The sequence below is a fragment of the Diplotaxodon limnothrissa genome, linkage group LG18, assembly GCF_057381915.1.
Source record: "Diplotaxodon limnothrissa isolate DT_005_m linkage group LG18, D_limnothrissa_male_GT1.1, whole genome shotgun sequence".
In the NCBI taxonomy this organism is placed as follows: domain Eukaryota; kingdom Metazoa; phylum Chordata; class Actinopteri; order Cichliformes; family Cichlidae; genus Diplotaxodon; species Diplotaxodon limnothrissa.
Window position 1 is genome coordinate 27586031 of NC_140613.1, and position 20837 is coordinate 27606867.

Below are 20837 nucleotides of genomic sequence, written 5' to 3' on the forward strand. Positions count from 1 at the left end.
CTGTAGTTCACATGACGAATAAGTGTTCTCTTCCTGTCTAAGCTAAAAACAGCTGGCAGCTGGGCAAGGGAACATTAGTTTATTTGGTGTCTTAGGTCATTTGAGCTCTTTTTCTATTTTAAGCCATAACTTTAAAAGATGTACAGAAGTAAAATCTAAATAAAACAATAGTTTTTAACCCTCAACCGTGAAAGGCTGATGCAGTATTGTCATGACCCAGCTGGGCAGGAGGTTGGTGTAGACAAACCAAGGAGAGACGTAGGATTTTAATTATTAAATTAATAACATAGTTTGCATCTACCAGGAGGCTGAGGGGTAGAGCTGCTAGCTGCTAGTCTTTTCTCTCTGGAATGTGTATATACGTACATAAAATAGTATTAAAGTGCAGTCAGAGTGCTTGATTAGATATATGCTGCCACTTGCGACAGGATACAAATCTTTGTATTTTATAACTTGTGTTTTTCTGGATTTTTGTTTGATATTCTCTCTCACCAGTAAACTGGAAAAACAATTAAAAAAAGGAAGGAAGGGAGGAAGACGGAGTACCCAGACAGAACTTTATTTTTAAGGCCCCCACTAGATGGCAGACAAAACATCAGAAGAAAAAAGAAATTCCACCCCAAATCTGCAAATTGACTTAAAAAATGGATGGTAAAGACTTTAGAGAGAGACTTGGTTTGTAATTTGCCAAATTCAAACTGTACTTAATCAAAAGTGATATTAATGGATCCAGATTTATCTCAAACTCGGGTATCAGTGCACTCAGGACGACGCCAGCACAGAGCAGCCGACAGCCACCACCTGCTCTTTTAATCTTTTATTCTATTTGTTTCATAAGCGTGTGCTTTATGATGGCTCTGCTGTCAGCTGTGCGCCCTGTGTGTTGACACATGCATGTGAAGTAAAAACTACTTTTTTCTAATGTGTTTATATTTATGCTTTAATGTGAGTGAGGCTCTGAGTCTGGGCCTGAGATATGAGTAGCGAATGAAAATAAGACTGTGGTTAGAAACCACATACAGATTTCCTGTTTCTACTTTGTGGCCAGGAGACCACTCGTAGCACAGGAGGTAAAAGCAGTTGTAAACAACTAATCCGGGCTGCTTGAGAGCGAGGGGGTTGTTTTCTTGGAACCTCCTAAATAACGTCTCCACTGGCACCTGGCTCTTTCAGGTTGAGAGGCTGGCTAGTGAAGTTTCTTCTTCTTCTACTGGGAAATGCTTGTTAATCATGACAGCCATGCTGGGGACAGGAGAGGTATGACAGCCTTAAAAATCTCTCTATCACTCACAAACCCTCCAGAGAGTGCAGATATGCACGCTGTAGCCATCCAGTACATGGGTAATCTAAACAGGAAAAGGTGAAAGTGAGGTCTGTACCATCTGACATGTTGCTGATTCAGCAAGAGTCCAAATACTCATCCGGTGGTCCTAGGTAGTGGATTTTTTACCAGGCATTATTTTAAACTATTCACGTCAGGCGATGGCAGGTTTCTCTTTTTTCAATGTTTTAAACCCCATGAACATGTTAAATGCCATAATATGTGTAAAGTAATAAAATACTGAAAAATATTTTCTAAATGATAAACATGTGCCATGCACAGCTCACACAGCACCACAAAGTGAAATGAGAGATGGATTTACATATAATTACCCCTGATGGGATTTAGGAAGATATCTGTAGGAGTTTTGACAAAGACAGTCATTGATGGGAAGAGTCTGACAGGAAGATAACAATGAGATGATTTTTTTTTTAGGATGCCACTGACAGTGGATTATTTTGAGACGATTCACATATCTTCTGGGACAGACGGGGACTGTGGGGACTTTGGGAGCACACATAAAGAGGAGATTGGAAAAAAATATTGAGTCATTATCCCACTGGACCCGATGTCATTTTTACTTGTAACAAGCAGTGAAGAAAATATATTCAGTATATATATAATGCATGTGCTCTTCTGGTGACCCATAGAAAGTGAGGAGTGCAAACTGCAGGAAAATATTTCACCAACATGAGCTGAGTGAATTCAGCGGCTGAAACAAATGTATGCAAAAGTGAATTAAAATGAGATGAAAATATACAGGTGGTTCTTTGTCACTAGCATGTGCATGATGTGCATGCACATGCTAGTGACATGCCCACCTCCAATAAGGTCCAAGAACATCTTGCTTTACTGCTGCTTCAGAGGGTTGTTAATCAGTTTCAGCTGCTTCGAGGTTAATGAAATTAACAACAGGTGCACCAGAGGGGCAACAATGAGACAATCCCCCCCCCCCCCCCCCCCCAAAAAAAAAAAAAACAAACCCAGGAAATTCATTTTTTTGACCAGTAAAGCATCTTAAGGAAACTGTTGTGAATTGGTGCTATATAAATAAAAGACAAATCCATCCATTTATTTTCTGTCATTAGGTAAATGGTGGGGTGCACACTGGATCTATCACAGGGCTGAAAGAACCAACGCAGAGATGGGGAGAACATGCAAACTGCACACAAAAGGCCCCAGCTGGATTCAAACCCAGAACCTTTTTGCCATGAGCCAGCAGTTCTAACCACTGTACTGTTTGCTGTAATTACAGTTTAAATGAAAAACAAAAACATTAGCATCTTTAATATGACGTATCCAACAATCACTCCGTATGCTTGCTGTTCTTTGATGTGTGCTACAGGCTGCGGTGAGAGGACTGGTGATGCTTATCTGCTGTTTGAATCAGGTGATGATGACAGCTCAAAATTATTAAGCTTTTTTTCAGCATTATGATGTTTTTAGAAATCATAATGTAGAGGTGGCTGTAGCTCAGGAAGTAGAACATCTACTAATTGGAAAGTTGGTGGTTCGATTCCAGTCTACATGCCAAATTTCATTGGGCAAGACATCGAAGCCCAAGTTGTTATGTGATGCATCCATAGGAGTATGAATGTTAGATAGAAAGCACTTACATAGAAGGCAAGTTGTATAGCACTTTATATAGCCTCTGTAGAAACTATCTACACCCTCACTTATCTTAACTGCACTACTGTATAGCTCTGTGTAAATAATCATTCTGTACATTCGATAATTTTTAACCCTACAACTGTTTACAACTTGCATAGTTCCCATTTCTGTTTAACTGTATATCTCAGATTTCTGTAAAGTTATTTATTTCATATTCTGTATAGTTTTTCATATTTATATCCTGTTCATATCCTGTACATAGCTTGTACTCACTACAGCCTGTACATACTTATAGTTATAGAATATTCACAACAAACTTCATACCGTGTACATTATAACATACCATAATCAGTGTTGGGTAAGTTACTTTAAAATAGTAACTTAGTTACATTACTAGTTACTTCTCTCAAAAGTAACTCAGTTACTTCAAGTTACTCGTTACTTTCAAAGTAACTAGTTACTAGGGAAAGTAACTTTGGTTTTACTCAGAATTCTCTTGTTAATGTGTTGCTTCCATAACTTTGCCAGTCTTCTAGCTTGCTTACTTGCCACAAGTGCACTGTGCCACCTACCAATAGAAAGGAAAAGATAATGTGCATATTTCCACGAGAGAAATCCCACACCTGGACCGTCATTGACTGCTGCCATGATTCTAGCCTACGTCACAGAGTCATGTGCGCCTTTTACATCCAACACAAAAACTGCAGTCGTGGTGCTTTCGATTGTACTCAGAACTCAGAAATTCTGCCTTCTGAATAGGAAGATGTAGGCAACACCAGACTGCAGATGAGCTGCATACAGGGCTGGACTGGGACAGAAAATTGGCCCGGGTATTTTAACTAGAGACCGGCCCACCATTATAGGAAAAATCTTAAAGCCTTTGAATGAAAACAAACGCTGTTGTGACAGTGATGTTCACTGTTTTGATGGTATATATGCATCAATCTATCAATCGTTTGTTGTAAGATTCAGATAATTATTTTTTAAAAGCTAGACATTTTAAATGAGAATAAGAAAGAAAAGTATTTCCTTGTGTCCACCTCTCCCTGTTAATGCCCTACCTGCCCCCCTGGCAACACTTTGAGATCCGCACCTGCACAGTTACCAGCTGTCAGCTACCTAAAAAAGGATCCTGGGGTTATTTGTCTCTCAGAAACAGTTCATAACTTCCCTTCAACTCATTCATGTCACCTAAAGGGTAAACCTGCTTCTCCATCACCTGTTCAGCTCTGGTGATTCAGTAAGGACATCTCCTGGTTTCATCTTCATGTTTCCCTCTCACCAGATAACCAAACCGATATCATGACCAGCAGCTTTTTTGCAGCTGTGGCTCCAGCAAACATCAGCTGATACTAGAAATTAATATTAAATAAATTCTAACAACAGCTGATCAAGCTTAAACGTGCTGCTGTTGTCTAGCGCGACATCCGCTGGTTTCCTCTTTCGGCGCAAAGTGAGCGATAAACAAACAAGAGAGAAAAGCCGATCAGCTGATCATTGATCAGTTTTCATGACTGAAGTAGAAACGGGAGAGGGAGGGGGGAGAATGAAAGAAGAAGAGGCAGCTGTGCAGCACAGACACAGAATAAATCCAGCTTTGTGCCTTTTTCATTGTAGCTGAATTACGGGACAAACTGTTTCTTTTCACCTCAATAAGAAACGCGTAATATTTTCTCTGAATACCAGACGGGACGGTTGGCAACTCTAATAACTTATGAACAAAATAAAGTTCAACATCATTAACTTCATAGCACCACCCAGCTGTATAGAAACTCCGTCATGCTAGCTAGCACGCAGTACGGAAAAAGTCAGAATAACGAAAATAAACTCCACCTAAACTTGGTTCATATCTGACCCAGAGAGACTGCAGGTCATAACTTCTTACCTGAAGTTCAGTTCACACTTGGACCGGCGGCCGCCTCGGGTCTCTTTTCCTTCTGCGTCCCTTTTCCTCCATCCACCTGCTGCCTCCACCACTTGCTAATGTTACTGAATCTGTGGAAGCTCTGCGATAGCCACCACACGAAGTAACGAGTAACGACCCTATCTAAATCCCAGTAACGAGTAATGCGTTCCTGATTTTGGCATAATAACTAGTTACCGTGCTCGTTACCACAATAATAACGTAGTTACTGTAACGCGTTACTTAATAACGCGTTAGTCCCAACACTGACCATAATAGACCCATTTCTGTAATATACTCACATATCTATATTATTGCTAATATATATTGTAATATATCTATATCACTAAAGCACTTCTGGATGGATGCAAACTGCATTTCGTTGCCCTGTACCTGTGCATGTGCAATGACAATAAAGTTGAATTCTATTCTATTCTATTCTATAGCGCGCTCAGGTAGAGTAGAAAAGCCCTCTTGGCCAGATTACTCTTAAAAACACATTTAAAAAAATGTCAACCAGACTTTTAGACTGTATAAATAAAAGATAAATAAAAATCACTTTGCTAAAAACTGATTGGGGCTTCTACCTTGTGACAGAAATGTTGTTTGTGGCCCAAGGAGACTTCATAGCATTCACGAGGGTCACATTTGACATATATTTCACATATTACATGCCAACGTGTTATTTGTGACACTTCAAATATGGGCAGCCACTTCTTGCCAAGAACCGGAAGTCAGTTTTTGGCACAACACCGGTCCACATCAACCACTGAAACCATCTCCTCCAGTTCCCACACAGGCTTCAAACGTGAAGGTCCTCCTCCCTGTGATGTGGTGCAAACCTGAATGCTGCAGCTGAAATGCGGGTTGCACAGTTTTATGTGGCTGCTTTATGTTTTTCAGTCTGAGGCGGAACAACACAGTCGATTCAACGGGTCAAATTTTTACGGTTAATCATTATTTGCCCAGAAGAAGTCCAGAAGCAGTCACGCCCAGTGAGGCGAGGGGAAATAAACGAAGAAATTGACTTCTTCTCCAGCGGTTTAATGGTGGCTGCTGTTCCTTAGTGCGACACCAGCGACACCTGGTGGAGACAGTTATGACATGCAGTAAACCCGACAAATCCCTTTTGCTGCTGCTTTTTTTTTTCTTTATAGATGTTTCGATTATTATCGTTAAAGGGGAGCGTTAAAACAATAAAAGCAACTAACATGGGAGTATATACAGGCGATAAGTTTTTTAAATATAAAAACGGGAAAATCCAACAAGGAAAATGCTCAAATCTGGAGTGAAAAAGGGGCCAATGAAGCTAATCAGGTTCACACATTTAAAGTGCTTGGTGAGTCCCATTCTGTTCTTTGACATAATTAACTATGCGTGATTATTATAAGATAAACGTCCAAAAAAACGTGTGGTGATATACAGCTGATTTACACCACGTTTCATGAAAAAGTTAAGGTCATTACTCTTAATAGAGTTACTGGATCTATTACAGTTGTGTTGCTGTGCTGTTGTTTGTGCTAATCGGTATAGCTAGGATGCTCCTTCATGCTGCTGTTTAATGTGAATAGGAACATTTCTTCGAAGCGTTTCTTCACTTCAGCTCCATTTTTAAGTTTTTTTCCACAAATAAACATGGTAGTGCCAAACCACACCTGTGATTGAGATTTTGAGTTTGAATCTCTGTATGCATACGTGTGTGGGTTATGTGTGTGGTTTATATATTTTCAGACATATATAAACTGTCTGCTTAAATGTTTTTTCTTTCAGTCCCAGTTGTGGCTCATGCACATGCACACATGTGTGTCAGTTCATTTCATTTGTATATACAGTAGCATTAGAAATACTCCTAAAGCGGTGGAACACGGCTGATTAGTATTTTCCTCTGTTTCTCTCTTTTGTGACTTGCAGAACAAGAACAACAATTCGAAAGGGGCCGAACAGCAAAGGAGAAAACAAACTTTCGCTTTTCAACAGATAAAAGGCATGATTCGGGTTAAAAAAAGTGCAAGAACGTGCGAAGTGCAGCTGCATGACACAAAAGTGTGAAAACCAGAAAGGCTTTTCCTGCCTCATAGCCTTTCACACACTCCTCTGCTGCTGGTGTCTGCTGCACTTTGGCAAAAAAGGCTCAGATGGGTTTCTGCCACTGAGCCAACATGGAGACTGAGGGGAGGCTGGTACAGTCAATTTACTATGGGAGTATTGGAAGTCAGGACACAGAGCGGCTGCTGGAGAGATTCGGGTATGATGGCAGCTTTCTACTGAGAGACAGCAGCACAGTGCGGGGGGCCTACTGTCTGTGTGTGAGGTGAGCTGCCGGAGGAGCGGTACAAGTGTGACCCAAAGTGCCAGTTTTCTTGTAGTTGTGCAAACTTATGAGTTTACTAGGATATTTTTGATTTAATTATGTATGTATTTATGAGTACATATACAGAGTGCTGTGATATTAACTTTGTATTTCACACTGCAGATACAAGGGAGTAACAACTGAGGAGATACTAATTACGCTGTAACAAATACCTTCTTGGTATTTTAAAATAAAAACTACACAAATGATGCTTTACTTATTATAATTAATGATTACTGTTGGATTGGTTTACAAGAAAAAAAGAAACCAGAAAAAACTCACACAGACACTGGGAGTGCGTGTAGACAAGCGTGCACACAGAAAAGCCGTAGTCCCACAACTGGGACACATTTTCACACAACTAGACTGAAATGTGCAAATGCTCTGTGAAAAACAAAATGAAGCAATATAAATCTACAATCTCGGAGTCTGGTTCTGATATTTTAGATTAAAGGAGAAATGCTCAGTTGTCGTTTTCTCAGTTGTTGTAATGACTCAGTATTTTTAGGGGGTGTGGGGTCTATTATCGAGTATCTTAATCCCCGTTTCTTACACTGGGTTTTTGGGCTGCTGGTTGTTATGCATTTCAGTGATATGTGTTTAAAGGTAAGGAAAGCTTATAGAGAGTGTAACAAGGTAAGTAAAGCTTATTTGTAGTGTGCTTTTCACAGACATGAGAGTCACAGAGCGCTGCACAACAATGAAAACACAATCAATATCAATAGAGAACTAGGTTAAAACAGAAGAAAAGAAAAACATACACAATAAAAGAACATCAACAGGAGTCCCGATTAAACAAAAAAGTTTTTAACTGTTTTTTAGAAAGCTCCACTGAGTCAGCTTAACTGACCTGGAATAATGAACTGTTCTAGAGGTCCTTGGAGTCACAGACTGAAAGGTTGTGTCCTCCCTCGTCTTCAGTCTTTTAAAATTTCATATTTTTCCATGCTGTATATTAAAAATTAGAAATAGTAATTTCCTACTAAACAACAGAACACTACGCAGAATAGAGTACACCAAAAATAATGCTTATTTAGAATAGTTAGGATGCAGCCTGCAGCCCCACTAGGTAAGTAGGAAATAATTGACCATTTTTCTAAAACTGTTAAAACGATGCTTGTTACACTCGACATTTTGTGACACTACGTCATTTGATAAATGTTGCATTTAAATAGAACATTTCTAATATTTTATGTTATTTTATTTTATGCTAAATGTAGCATAAATAAAATTACCTGGATAAATAAAAGTACCTGGATTATTGATAATAAAAAAATATTATTAAATCAATTTATTTATTTAATCTTATCTTGATTATAACCACGACTTAAGTCCCACTGTGTAATGAAATGAAAAATTTCATAATCTCCAGTGAAGTTATAACTGCTATTATGTAGTACTTGAAAATTATGACAGGAAGTATTTAAGTTATACTTAGGTGAAAGAACTTCTGCCCCCATTTAAAAATACATTATAAGCCCTGTATGAAAACATAAGTAAAATAATATAAATAAATAAAAAAGTACTTCCTGCTTTAAAACTTTACCCACAAGCTAAAATTGGCCCCTCTGATTAATATACTGATATTTTACACAGATCGATATCGCTGTTGCACCAATGTTTAAGCAGTATTTTACTCTTATACTTGGCTGTGGTTGAGTTCTTATTGGACTAAAATTTTCACAATGTCATCTCAGTTACGCAGAACCTGAAGCGATCTTTGTTAAATCAGAAAAGCATCCACATTGTTGCGTTCGGGGTGGGATACAAATTGCAGTTTTGTTAGAGCCTTTTAAAAAAACAAAAAACCCCCACAAACAAACAAACAAACAAACAAAAATACAGCAATCTTTTGCCAAATCTGAGACACTGAGTGTCACGGCAGGGCACAGCGGTGTGATGATGAAGTGGACCCAAGTGCAGACAGGGAAGGAGACAGAACTGTGTCTTTAAAAAAAAAATGAGCCAGACTGATTAAACACGAAGAACAAAACAAATCAGAGGCGAGCAGGGCAAAAACTAAAGTAAAACCCAAACTGGAAAAACTGAACTATGACCAATCTGTGATAACTATGATAACCAGAGATGGGCAGTAACGCGTTACTTGTAACGTGTTACTGTAATCCGATTACTTTTTTCAAGTAACGAGTAAAGTAAGGGATTGCTATTGCAAAAACGGTAATTAGATTACCGTTACTTTCCCGTAGGAACGCTGCGTTACTGCGTTACTAAAACCGTGATTTTTTTGCGAGAATGTCTCACGACAGTGACGTAAGCAAGTGCGACATTCATGGCAACAGCTGCGTGCAGATCAACAATGGATGACATATCGAGTGCGGGAGAGAGTATGAGCATGCAGCGTTTAAAGCGTGGAAGTACTGACCTTACTTTGAGTTTGATTCCATAAAAAGTGACAAAAACATTAGTGTCTGTTGTGCGTGGGAAGAAAACTTCTTTTTACAGCGAAAAAACCCCTAAACTTCCAAGCAAGCACTGAGTGCGCTACCACGTAATGGGAAATTCACAGAGAAACTCGCGGATTCTTCCACTGACCGCCGCGGCACACCTACACCAGGGTAAACCTCCACCTACCCCACTCCTGCTTTACAGGTGAAAATAGAGCAAAAGGACCGCTAGTCTTTGACTTTATTTATTTTCTGCTGTGTTTTACTTGCATCTATTTGAAAGAGTCAGTGTAAACACAAAAAATATTTAATTTTATGTGCTGGAATGTGCAGAAAATAGGTTTAAATATTTAAACAAATTTCTTCCAGTCAGAGAATGTTGCATATAATTACATTTTTGCTTGATGCATAAAGTTAAAAGACTAAAACTAATAAAACAAGTTTTAAAAAGAGACTTTTCCATTTGATTACATTTTGTATGATGGATTATGTAGAAAAAGTAGAATTGGGCTGAAAGATCTATTGCTTTATCACCTATTCAGGTTGTAAATTGTGTTTTTAAAAAGTAACTAAGTAATTAATTACTTTTGAAAATAAGTAATCAGTAAAGTACGGGATTACTTTTTGGGGGAAGTAATCAATTACTGATTACTTTTTTCAAGTAACTTGACCAACACTGATGATAACTGACACGAGCATTAAACAGGGACGTGCGAGAAAATATGATGTACAAGAACATGAAACCTGAACACGACCTGAGCAGAATACATGATGAAGGAATACAGATGACCCGACGATGACTAAAAGAAAACACAAAGACCAAATACACACAGAGGTGATTAGGGGAAGTGGAAACATATGGGGAAAACAGCTGACACAATTGAACATCATGACACAACAGGGTAAGGTACATTAAACACAGTAAACATAGAAACAAGACTTTCAAAATAAAACAGGAAACACTGAGAGACGTAGACATGACAACTAGCACAGAAGACAAGAACAGACTCACAGAAGGGGACATAGATGGGAACCTAAACTAGAATAAAACTCAACTAAATCCTAACTAATAATGGCAACACCAGAACTAAGCATATATTCAATATCATATAACAAATCAAAAAATAAAAAGTGAATTCAAAATGCCGGGTCACAGGCCGTGACATTGAGTCCTTAGTAATGCTGGTAGCTCTCTTATACAGGCAGCCAGCATAAATGTAGTCCAGACTGGGCTGTTCTCTGCAGTGTGGCTGGTGTCCCATACTGCGTATGTAGAAATGTAACAAAAGCTGAGTACATGTGGAGGGCGTTACGTGTCAGAAGTGCACAATACAATAAGCCTTTAACAACGCCCTCTATTAAAAATATATTTGCCACATGCCGTGACACAATAATTCAGACTGCAACCTTTGTTTTGCAGGGTGATAATACGATAAGCAACAAAAAAAGGAAAATATGACTATACACATCAATCAGATTTGCTCTGGCAACTCGTTTCAGGTTGTGAAACACACATCTGAAATCACTGAATCATCCTCCACCCCAAACCACATTTTGTGTCTCTTTCAGATATGCACTTTCAGATACACCAGATTTTAAAGAAAGTCATTCGGACTTAAGAATTGTCGTTTTTTGTGTTGTTGTTTTTTACAGGAAAGCACCGTTTGTTCACACCTACAGGCTCCTACGCTCTGCCGATGGCTGGTGCCTTCAGGTGGGGGTACACACAGATATAGATCACACACACACAAACACAACATAAGGCGGGCATTTATAGTTTTGTGTATGTGGGATTGTTTCTTTGATTAGCAGGATTCAACAGCCAGATCACCAACATTTAGGACTCTGGAGGCACTAATAGAAGGCTACAGGAGGACTGCTGTAGTTGGAATAGCCCCGCTCACAGATCCCCTGGACAAAACACGAGTACGAAACAGCTTGGGCGAAGGTATGACACACAAATACACACATGCGCATATTTTTCCCTGCTTACACACAGGGCCCATTCACCCACGGAGGCAAAAGCACACCCGTAAACTCATTTAAAATGTCTATGTTGACTCATAATCTATTTAGTCACCTCTAACACAGTCTCACTGATCTCCACCACAGAGTTTCTTTACATGGAAATGAACAACAGCAGCAGCAGCTCTGTGTACTGAGGCCATCGTGCTCTTAATCTCTCAGACGATCAAACCGACAGAAACCACAGCGCCTCGCTCATCTCGTCTGCCCCTGTTTCTCAATTTCTTTGTGTATTTATTTTCAGTTTTTGTGTTGATTTAGTCATGGTTTAAGACATATTTTCAGTAGCCCGCAAACTGCTACTGAAAGATATTTAAATGTTTTAACACACGCCATGAGTGGGAGCACTTTTTTGTTGCTGGTTTTTTGAGTTTTCTTTTGTTTTTGTTTTTTTAATTTTATGCAGTGTCTTTTTCATCAGACCTACGTTCATCGATGTTTGTGCCTTTTTGGGTGCATACATCAATGATTTCTGTCCAAATGGTGTCAGGCTTAATGTAATGTTTTATGTTGTAGAAGTTTTGACAAGTGCTGTATTTGGATCAAGATTGTTGACGTTTGTTTGCATTCTGTCTCGTTGAGAAAGTCGTGTACAGTGAACTGTTTGATTTCTGGTTTATCGGTTTATGCTCGCTCATTGTAACGACGTAGCAAACGCAGCAGAGCAGGAAAGGTAGACCGTGAAATCTATTGTGAGCACCAAACTTTCTGGCGCAACGACTTTAATTGTTCATTTATTTTTTTTCATTTTCACAGATCTCAATAACTGACAACATGTGATAGCAGGTCTGAAAATGACTTTATGGTATGAAATCTGTTAAACTTATGCTACTAATTAAATGTTAATATATTTAAAAACTATCTCAGATCAATTATAGGAGTTTTGTATAGAATTCTGTGACTGTGAAATGTATACAAACAGTAAATTCTGGGTGGAAATGTGCAAATTTCTTTTCTTATGGACAGGTAGAAGATGGATAATAAAACAAACAGAGCTTCTCGTCCTGCGCGAATCAGCTGCAACTCTTGCCAACACCTTCATTCATTAAGGGCAGTTTAAAACAAGATGCTTTAAAGCTAATACAGCTGTTCTGCCAGTGGTTTTTCCCCACTGATGCTGTGGACAAGCCTGCACACTTTCTTGTTCCTGTCAGACATTCATGCTGCAAAAGCTGAGTAACATAAACACGTAAAAAAAGTGTAACAGAGGAGGGGCAAGCATAAATGAGGTAATTAAAAAAAACATGTAAGTATGACAAGTAATTCCAAACAGCTCAAAAAATATTAGCATCCACTCAAATGGTTCCTGTACAGATTAGCAAGCAGTGTTTTTGCTAGCTAAAGATACAGTTGTTGTGTCTTTAAGGGAGAAAAGTAAGGTTAATGTGTAATAAATGTAATCTGAGGGATGACAAAAGCTGAAAGAAAGAGGACACAAGAGCTGTGTCCCAAATGTAGGCTGCATCCTTCGGAGGCTGCATTTGATGGCCGATTACGTCACAGCCAGGTGACGAAGGCTGTCCCAATCCGTCGACTACTTCAAATGCGTCCTTCATTTCCCCGAATTTGAAGGATCGGTCGGGTGTGTCCTTTGTGGCCCACCATATCCCAGAATTCATAGCGCGGCCCGGCCAATTTCAGTTTCCAACGATAAATGTAAAGCTTACGTGTAATGTCCCACATTAAGACAGGAGATCTGTACACGATGAGTTGCTCTTAGTTATCTGATTATATCTTGTTGAAAATATCTTTTAATTAAAAAAATTGCTGCTTAATACTATTCAAAGCCCAGTAGCGAAAGGTTGATCTTCAACATGTAATAAAGGCAGATGTAAGCAGTCAGTCTTGCAGCCTTTATTTCTGCCTGCTCATGTTTCTAAAGCAGAATCGCTATGGTGATCGCCATGAAATCTCTTTAGGCCGGTGTGTGGAACTGTAGCCTTTCTGTTGTTAGCTGGTAATTATGTAAAGGTGGATTTAAGGTCATTTTACAGATTAGAAAAGTTATGTAAAGAATTAACATCTCCAATCAGTATTTATGCTACATGGTGGAAAAGTAATCAGTAATACATTGTGTAATACTTATACTTGTAATAGGTTCATGGCTGCTGAGCAGCAGGACTTCCTTCTAGAAGGAGTCCAGAATTTAAAATTTCTAAATTAAAAAGCTGATGATATTCTTTAGTTACAGTTTTGTTTTCCTAATTCCAGCTTTATAAAATCTTTATAATGTCTATGAATTGGACAGCAGCCATGGCGGCTAATATAACATTTTCCTATATACTTTACAATGATGTAAATCCACCATGACCAGTAAAGACCAGAAAAAAGCACATGAAGAAAACACATTTACTGGTGCTCACAGTTCACAGTAGAAAGGTTTTGTGACTTATTTCTAAGTGACTCATTTTCCCACGCTGCACTGCTACACCAGAATGTAGAGCTGCCTCACCTTAGCCCCTGGCAATAGTTTAGCGTATTTTTCGGACCATAAGGGGCACCGGATTATAAGACGCATTAAGTGAAACAAAACAGTCAGATAAGTCAAACCTGACTCGACTCATTCTTCGTGCTTCCTCCAAGTCTGTACCACTGATTCAATAATGTTGAATTCTCTTGCAGCTGCTCTATCCGGTCTTTAAGTGATGACATGACGAATCCTGCTTCCGGGCCTAAAGTAGTCTGCGTTTAATATGGCTTTTGTGTTGTTAACATGTTTAATGTTATGTATTTTCTTCTATTTAATCTCAAAAAGCTCCTAAAAACAGTCAGTGATCACTGTTGACCTCCCTCGGCTTTATTACCGCTAATCATTTATTTAAGCTCAGTTTTTAAAACCTTACGATGTAACTACAGCCCAGCCCATGCAGCAGTATATGAATGACTAACCTCGTATTGTGGATGGATTATCTCAGTTGTTCTCCTGGCTGAAGTTTGGTCCGTTTACAGCATTCTGCCATGCGATTACATTTGGTCCCGACCACCGAGAATCCTCACGTTAACTTTTATCAAGTGGAAAAAAGTTAGTGTGTTTATATTATGCTCACATAGCTGTGTCGCTAGCGGTCACGTAGCACATCATTATATACCAGCTAGCCAAACTTCAGTTACCCTACAAACGTCACTGCTGTGTAGTTTTCTGTCTTCATTTATGTTGGAAGTGATAAGAAAGCTGTACGTTTGAATTTGTTTCCAAAATCCCTGTCAGGACATGCTATATTGTATTTAGATGGAAGCGAGCTAACTTCCTGCTAACTTCTAACTCCGTTAAATGTCATAAATTCCGTTTTCATGGATGCCTGGATGTTAAACTCAATTGTTACACTTGGTAGAGCAGAACGCTGATCATTCAACTCTCAGTGATGCCACAGTGATCGTTTGACTTAGGGACCTGCAGCGGAGTTTGAGCCCAGATACGACTAGTGACGTCAGACTTAAAGAACGGATTCCCATGTTGTTGCAGTATATTAATGCAAACCTCATATTGTGGATGGATTATCTCAGTTGTTCTCCTGACTGAAGTTTGGTCTGTTATACCCCGCGAGGCTCCTGACTACGGTAGCCGTAATGATCCAACAATCCATCAAGATCTGTGGCTTTGTAGCTTACCAATGTCATACTAAAACATTTTTTGACAGATTAATGAGTGCCGTGTACCACATAAAACTGGCTAGAGGTCATAATACATACAATACATAATACATAACACAATACATAAGACACACTGGATTATAAGGTGCACTGTCCATTTTTGAGAAAATTAAAGGATTTTAAGTGTGCCTTATAGTCCAAAAAATACGGTACGTGTTAATGCTCAAATACTCAGCGATACACTGACTATGTTGTGTACAAGTTTGAATTTGGCTTTCGTTTTGATCACATACTAGCCAAAACTATCTGGCATGCTATCACTAGACAAAATCTATTCACAAAAAATACCAACACAGAAGTTCCATCATTGTAGTGGTTGCCTCTACAGAGCTACAATTTCCCATGATCACACATTGATAGATAAACTTAAAGTGTGGTGAAAATCCATCTTAGCACCTCTAAGCGTCATCAGGTTGATCACAGTCTATATCTTGTTTTCAATCTTTACAATAACCAAAGTGCAAAAACCACACAATAGACTGCTGTTGTGTTTCTCAGCCTGCAACGGTTCAACATTTGTTTACTTTTAGGAGAAAATTGAATGTTTTGTTACTGTTACGGTGCGCTAAGGTAAGTATAACAGCTTCACATACACAACTGTAGTTTTAAGCATGTAAATCTCTGATACGAAAACAGGTATCTCCTGTTCAGAAATTCAAACTTCTTCTTTGAGGTTAACTTGGCTTTATTCACATTTTGTTTAAAATCCTCACATTTTATCAAGGCTGGCTTGACTCCCATGGCTGACCCATGTTCTTGTGTCCCCTTTAGTCCTCATCTTCTTTTTATTTTAATTTGCACTTTTAATAGTTCTCTAAATATACCATATTTGCTTTTCTTGGGATGCACTTAAGAGGCTAAACTACTCCAAATTCACCACTCGTCTAAAAAGAAGGCTTAAGACGAATGAGGCTGTGTGAATGAGATTCAAAACAGCTAATGAATATTCATCCCCCAACCTTATTTCACATATTAAAAAAAGACATACAAAGTTAACCTTTGTGCTGTTGTTACATTGGTATGCACTCTTTATATGTATCAAAAGGTATAAAAGGTATATATAGATCTGAAAGGCTAGATTACAAGGCTATACATAGAAACGCATAAACACAACCTTTGCATGTATTTAACACCTGTATACGCCTCCTGAAATGAAATATCATATAAGAAAAACCAGACAGGCTATACATTTAGATATAATGAAAGTCCTCATTGTTGTTGTTCTTCTTCAACCTGTGCATCCTGTATTACTTCCCAGGGTTTTTCCCAGTGTCTTCAACCTCAGTGATCACTTCTTCAGGCTTAGCCGATGGGGTAGAATAGAAAAACTGGCAACACAAAACAGGAAACAAAGCTTTTAAATTTTGTATACACACATCTTTGTGGTTCGAAAAGTGTTAGAAATGTGAGCTTGTGTATTCACAGTCTACAATGTACTCACATTAAATGCATCGCTTTTTTCCAGGAAATATTTGTACTTTGCTGGGGGGCGAGGAATCGGAGGAAAAAGGACCTTAGTCACCCTAAAACACACAAGTATACACAAAACGATCCTTGACACGCTTTTAGTTTTAAAAGGGGGGAAAAAACAGATGCAAGGGAGGAAGTGTTTTATCTTGTATCTCCTTTTGCATTCTCCTTATTTGGTTAGTTAACAAGTCAAACCGGGGGATTTTTGCCTGTAGGTTGAAGAACTTTAGGGTGGATGCTGTGGTGTGAAGAAAGATGCCATTCTCTCACTTCTCCTTTTCAACTTTGTTCTTTCACATTTAAAACCAGTTTCACATTTAAAAATCATGACAAAGTGGATCAGAGAGACACAAACAGCTTAAAACAAAACAAACCAGCAAAAGGAGGAGTCACAATACCTCTGATAGCGCACAAACAGCACCAAAGCCAGCAGGCCCATGGGTACTCCGAGACAAATGAAGACTATCACCACAGGCTTGAGCACAGAATCTGACTGTTCCATCGCTACAGATACACAACACAAAAGCACTGTTCATTAAACTGACATGTTGATAATTATAACACTGCATCATCAGCCACTGTTTCAACCACTGCACAAGAAGACATAGAGGACTTACACGGTGTGACAGTGGGACTCCATTCACTCCAGTGATCTGATCCTGAGCAATGCGATGATATTCTTGTCCTCATTCTCACGCTATAGCTGTGTGAAGGATCTACACTTGCCACTGTATGATTTGTATGGTGTTTGGGTAGCCAAGATGTTGTTTTTTCCTGTTTTAAAGAGATTAATCAAAAAATGGTTAATCTCACTTTAACAAGGCCGACTGATAAGATTGCTCTGACTTTGGACTTCAATTAACCCTCTGAGGTCTAAGTATGACTTATCATAACCCTCTTTTTTAAATTGTTTTACAAAGAAACTGAAAACTGAGCTTTTACAATTTTTAAAGCTTAGTTTCTTACAATAAAAACACAGTTTTTATCTTGCAAGGACTGCACCTTTATCTCCTTTTTTGGCATCAGATTGTGGTTATTCTTTGCAGGTTTTCTGTACAGTCTGGGTTAAGTTGACACCTGCTGCATTGGCATGCCCTTAACAGCACTAATCATTGGTTTTTTCCCCCTGTTTTTGCGTTTTTATGAGGACAGAAACATTTTTCAAAGCAGGGGCAGCATTATTATTATTTTGTTTAAAAAAAATAGCCATACATATGGAGCCTTAGACCTCACAGGGTTAAAAAGAAGTTTGTCTTGTTCACTATTCCTGCCACACGTACAAAAAAAACAAAAACAGAATGTTGCATCTGGAATAATGACAGCCTGTGGTGAAGCGTACTGTACCTGATCACGTATTTCCACTTCATTTTCAAAACAGTTAGGATTAACGGCGTTTCTGGTGCGAGGCAGGTCCCATTTTACAATCAGGTTATCATTATTGAACGATGCAGAGATGTTAGCAGGTGGAGGAAGATGCTCTGTCACACACACACATACAAGCACATGATCAGTAAGGTATCTGACAACAACACAACCTAAACCTAACCTCAAGCCTTAGCTTGTGTTCTAAAAAGACTTGATTTGTGTAAGGTCAGAACAGTTTTCCACTTTTCCTCAGTCCATTTTAAAATTAATGCCTGCTTTTAATGCACTGCAGAGACCCGAGAGAATATTGATTTTCGGCCGATTCTCAGAATTTTTGATGATATTATGTATCATATATTATGAGGTGTTTCAAAGTCACTGGGAGGAACATCATTCTGAAATTGTTCCACAACTTTGTAAACAAAGTTTTTTGCAGATTGGTGAACCTCTGCCCATCTAAACCTCTGGGAAACACTACCTCTCTTAAGAAGCTCAATCCTGTCACTGAGCTGTTGCCAGTAACAAAATGTTCTTTCAGCTGTTTCTTTTTATTATCCCTTACTTTTCCAGCCTTTTGTTTCCCCATTCCAAAGTTTGAGATGTGTTGCAGGCAACAAATTCAAAATCAGATAATATTTTTCCTGAAATAGTAAATCTGTTTAAAAATGTGATGTTTTCTGTGCTCTGCTGTGAATAAAATATGGGTTTATGAGCTTTCCAAACATTCCATCCTTTTTTACATACATTTTACTCAACAACTTTCGATCCCAACTTTTTTTGAATTGGGTTCATATAACTACTCAACACTGTTTGTATAGTATTACCTAGTGTGTCCATGTCATACACGTAGGTGTAAGATATCCAGTTGTGCAGGGACATGTTAAAATGTAAAACTACGCCTGATATTTCCCCACTGACAGTCAAGGACATCGATCCAACTCTTTCCGCAAAAGTACGGCTTAGAGACTTAATTACTGTTTCCTCATTACAGACACTGGAAGAGAGAAGTACAGAGTTAAAACAATGTTTAGCGTTCATTGTTCCACATTAAAATGAACCTTTAAAAAAATCATAATACCTGATAAACACAGAGAGCCGAGTATCTTTCTCTAAGGTGTTGAATGACCAGGAGCAGTTGAGCTTATTTGTTGAGTCGAGGAGGCAGATAAACGTCTCCTTTATTTCTGAAAGCGGTTTATGTGAAATCTCCTCTGCTGAATTCTGTATGTTAACCATCTAATACAAAAATTTACAGTTTACAGTTTATTTAAATACCATGCACTGCGTCTGTGAGGTCATTAGAAAACAAAAGTGTTTATACAAAAGCTTATTCTCATTTTCACCTCATACGTGTCTGAAAACTCCTGACAGAGATCCAAACCATGGCTTTCAGTCGCTGCTATAAGAAAACACACGTTTAATCTGCAGCACAAATTCTTAACTGATCAGAATTTTGTATTTTTTTTTCTATAAACTGGGTTTTAGAGGAGTCCAGTTTTGATTAGCTTACTGTGTAAAGGAAGCAGGAAACAAAGTCAGACACCACCCAGATTAAAAAAGGTTAAAGTAAAATCATTGTTGAAATAAAGCTCCTGGTATTTCCTGCAAAAATATTTTGATTTTCACATTGCCAAAAGCCATTCTTCTTAAGCGTTTTTTTCCCCTGAGGACATGTTTGCATTGCGATTAATCATCCACCTACCACTTTGAGGGAACCACAAAACCAACGAAGTGGACCAAATTACAAGACGGATCGGAAACACAGCCATGGCCGACCTGAGTGTTTTACACACACACACACACACACAGAAAGACAGAGACACAGATACACAATAATGAGCATAAAGTCTTCAGCCACCGTACAGTAAACACAGGAACGCCATTGTACCACTTTACAATGAGCAATTTCCTGTGTTTAATACTTCCCCTTTTTACATGCTTACTTGTAGAAGGTGGGTGCTTGTAAGGCGTCTAAGTGGGCACATAATCAACCACAAAGAAACATCTTTTCTCAGATGAGTCTTAATTCTTCACTAGGTTAGTCACTTGTCCATTTTACACTTATTTATACAAAAAAGAAAGACTTGGTTTGGTTTATTCACTCTGTTTATATCTTCTCCCTCAAAAAAAAAAAGACAAGTGGACCCAACTATGACTCACTATGCTGGCGTAACACGCTCTTATGAATTGAGGTAAATTCCCAAGTTTCCTACCAGCTATATTATATTAAAAATTGTGTAAATAGCAATAATAATAAAGTCTCACCTTCTGCTGTCCTTCCTCCGTGTCTTGTGGCTCTCTGTGCTCTCGCTGCCTGAAGACAATGACACATTTCTGGGGAAAGAAGAAGCATGACGTCACATACTGTACTCAGATCCAGGAAACCAAGACTTTCTTTCTGTTTCTTCTTTTTTCTTCATTTGCTCGTAAAGCAGATCAAGCAAAGTGAAACAGGTCAACATCAATGCATAAATATTATCAGCTTCAACAAAGCAAAGCAGATCTATATCAACAAACTAAAGTAGATCAACATCATGTGGTTTTCTAATACAAACCACATAATGTTGATCTACTTTAGTTTATTTGGGTTAAACCACATTTGAGGTAAAAACAATAACAACTAGATGTAATAACGAGACAGAATTACATATAACATCTTTTTGTATAAGATGTTGTCCCCCTGGTTCAGTCTGCTTTTTCTGTCTTTCCTCCACTTTTCTTTCTCTATATGTTAGA

At 38.5% G+C, this 20837-nt stretch overlaps 2 protein-coding genes across 3 annotated transcripts; one reads left to right on the forward strand and one right to left on the reverse strand.

The window, feature by feature from the left end:
* Window positions 1–6994: 6994 nt before the first annotated feature.
* LOC146613861 (SH2 domain-containing protein 1A-like) lies at window positions 6995–11752 on the forward strand. 2 transcript variants are annotated; one of them, XM_085378985.1, is made up of 4 exons: window positions 6995–7146; window positions 11244–11304; window positions 11400–11538; window positions 11703–11752. In XM_085378985.1, the coding sequence occupies exons 1-4, from the start codon at window positions 6995–6997 to the stop codon at window positions 11750–11752; spliced, it is 402 nt and encodes a 133-aa protein (XP_085235111.1). The 2 variants fall into 2 exon arrangements, with proteins under 2 accessions (XP_085235111.1, XP_085235112.1); XM_085378986.1 differs by having other exon boundaries at window positions 11403–11538.
* A 4678-nt stretch (window positions 11753–16430) lies between these two features.
* On the reverse strand, window positions 16431–19870 carry LOC146613862 (interleukin-5 receptor subunit alpha-like). The gene is made up of 9 exons (XM_085378060.1): window positions 19804–19870; window positions 19445–19500; window positions 19180–19337; window positions 18926–19095; window positions 18081–18214; window positions 17354–17510; window positions 17135–17240; window positions 16708–16789; window positions 16431–16594 (listed from the first exon to the last, which is right to left on the reverse strand). The coding sequence occupies exons 1-9, from the start codon at window positions 19868–19870 to the stop codon at window positions 16514–16516; spliced, it is 1011 nt and encodes a 336-aa protein (XP_085234186.1). The 3' UTR covers window positions 16431–16513.
* Between the last annotated feature and the right edge of the window lie 967 nt (window positions 19871–20837).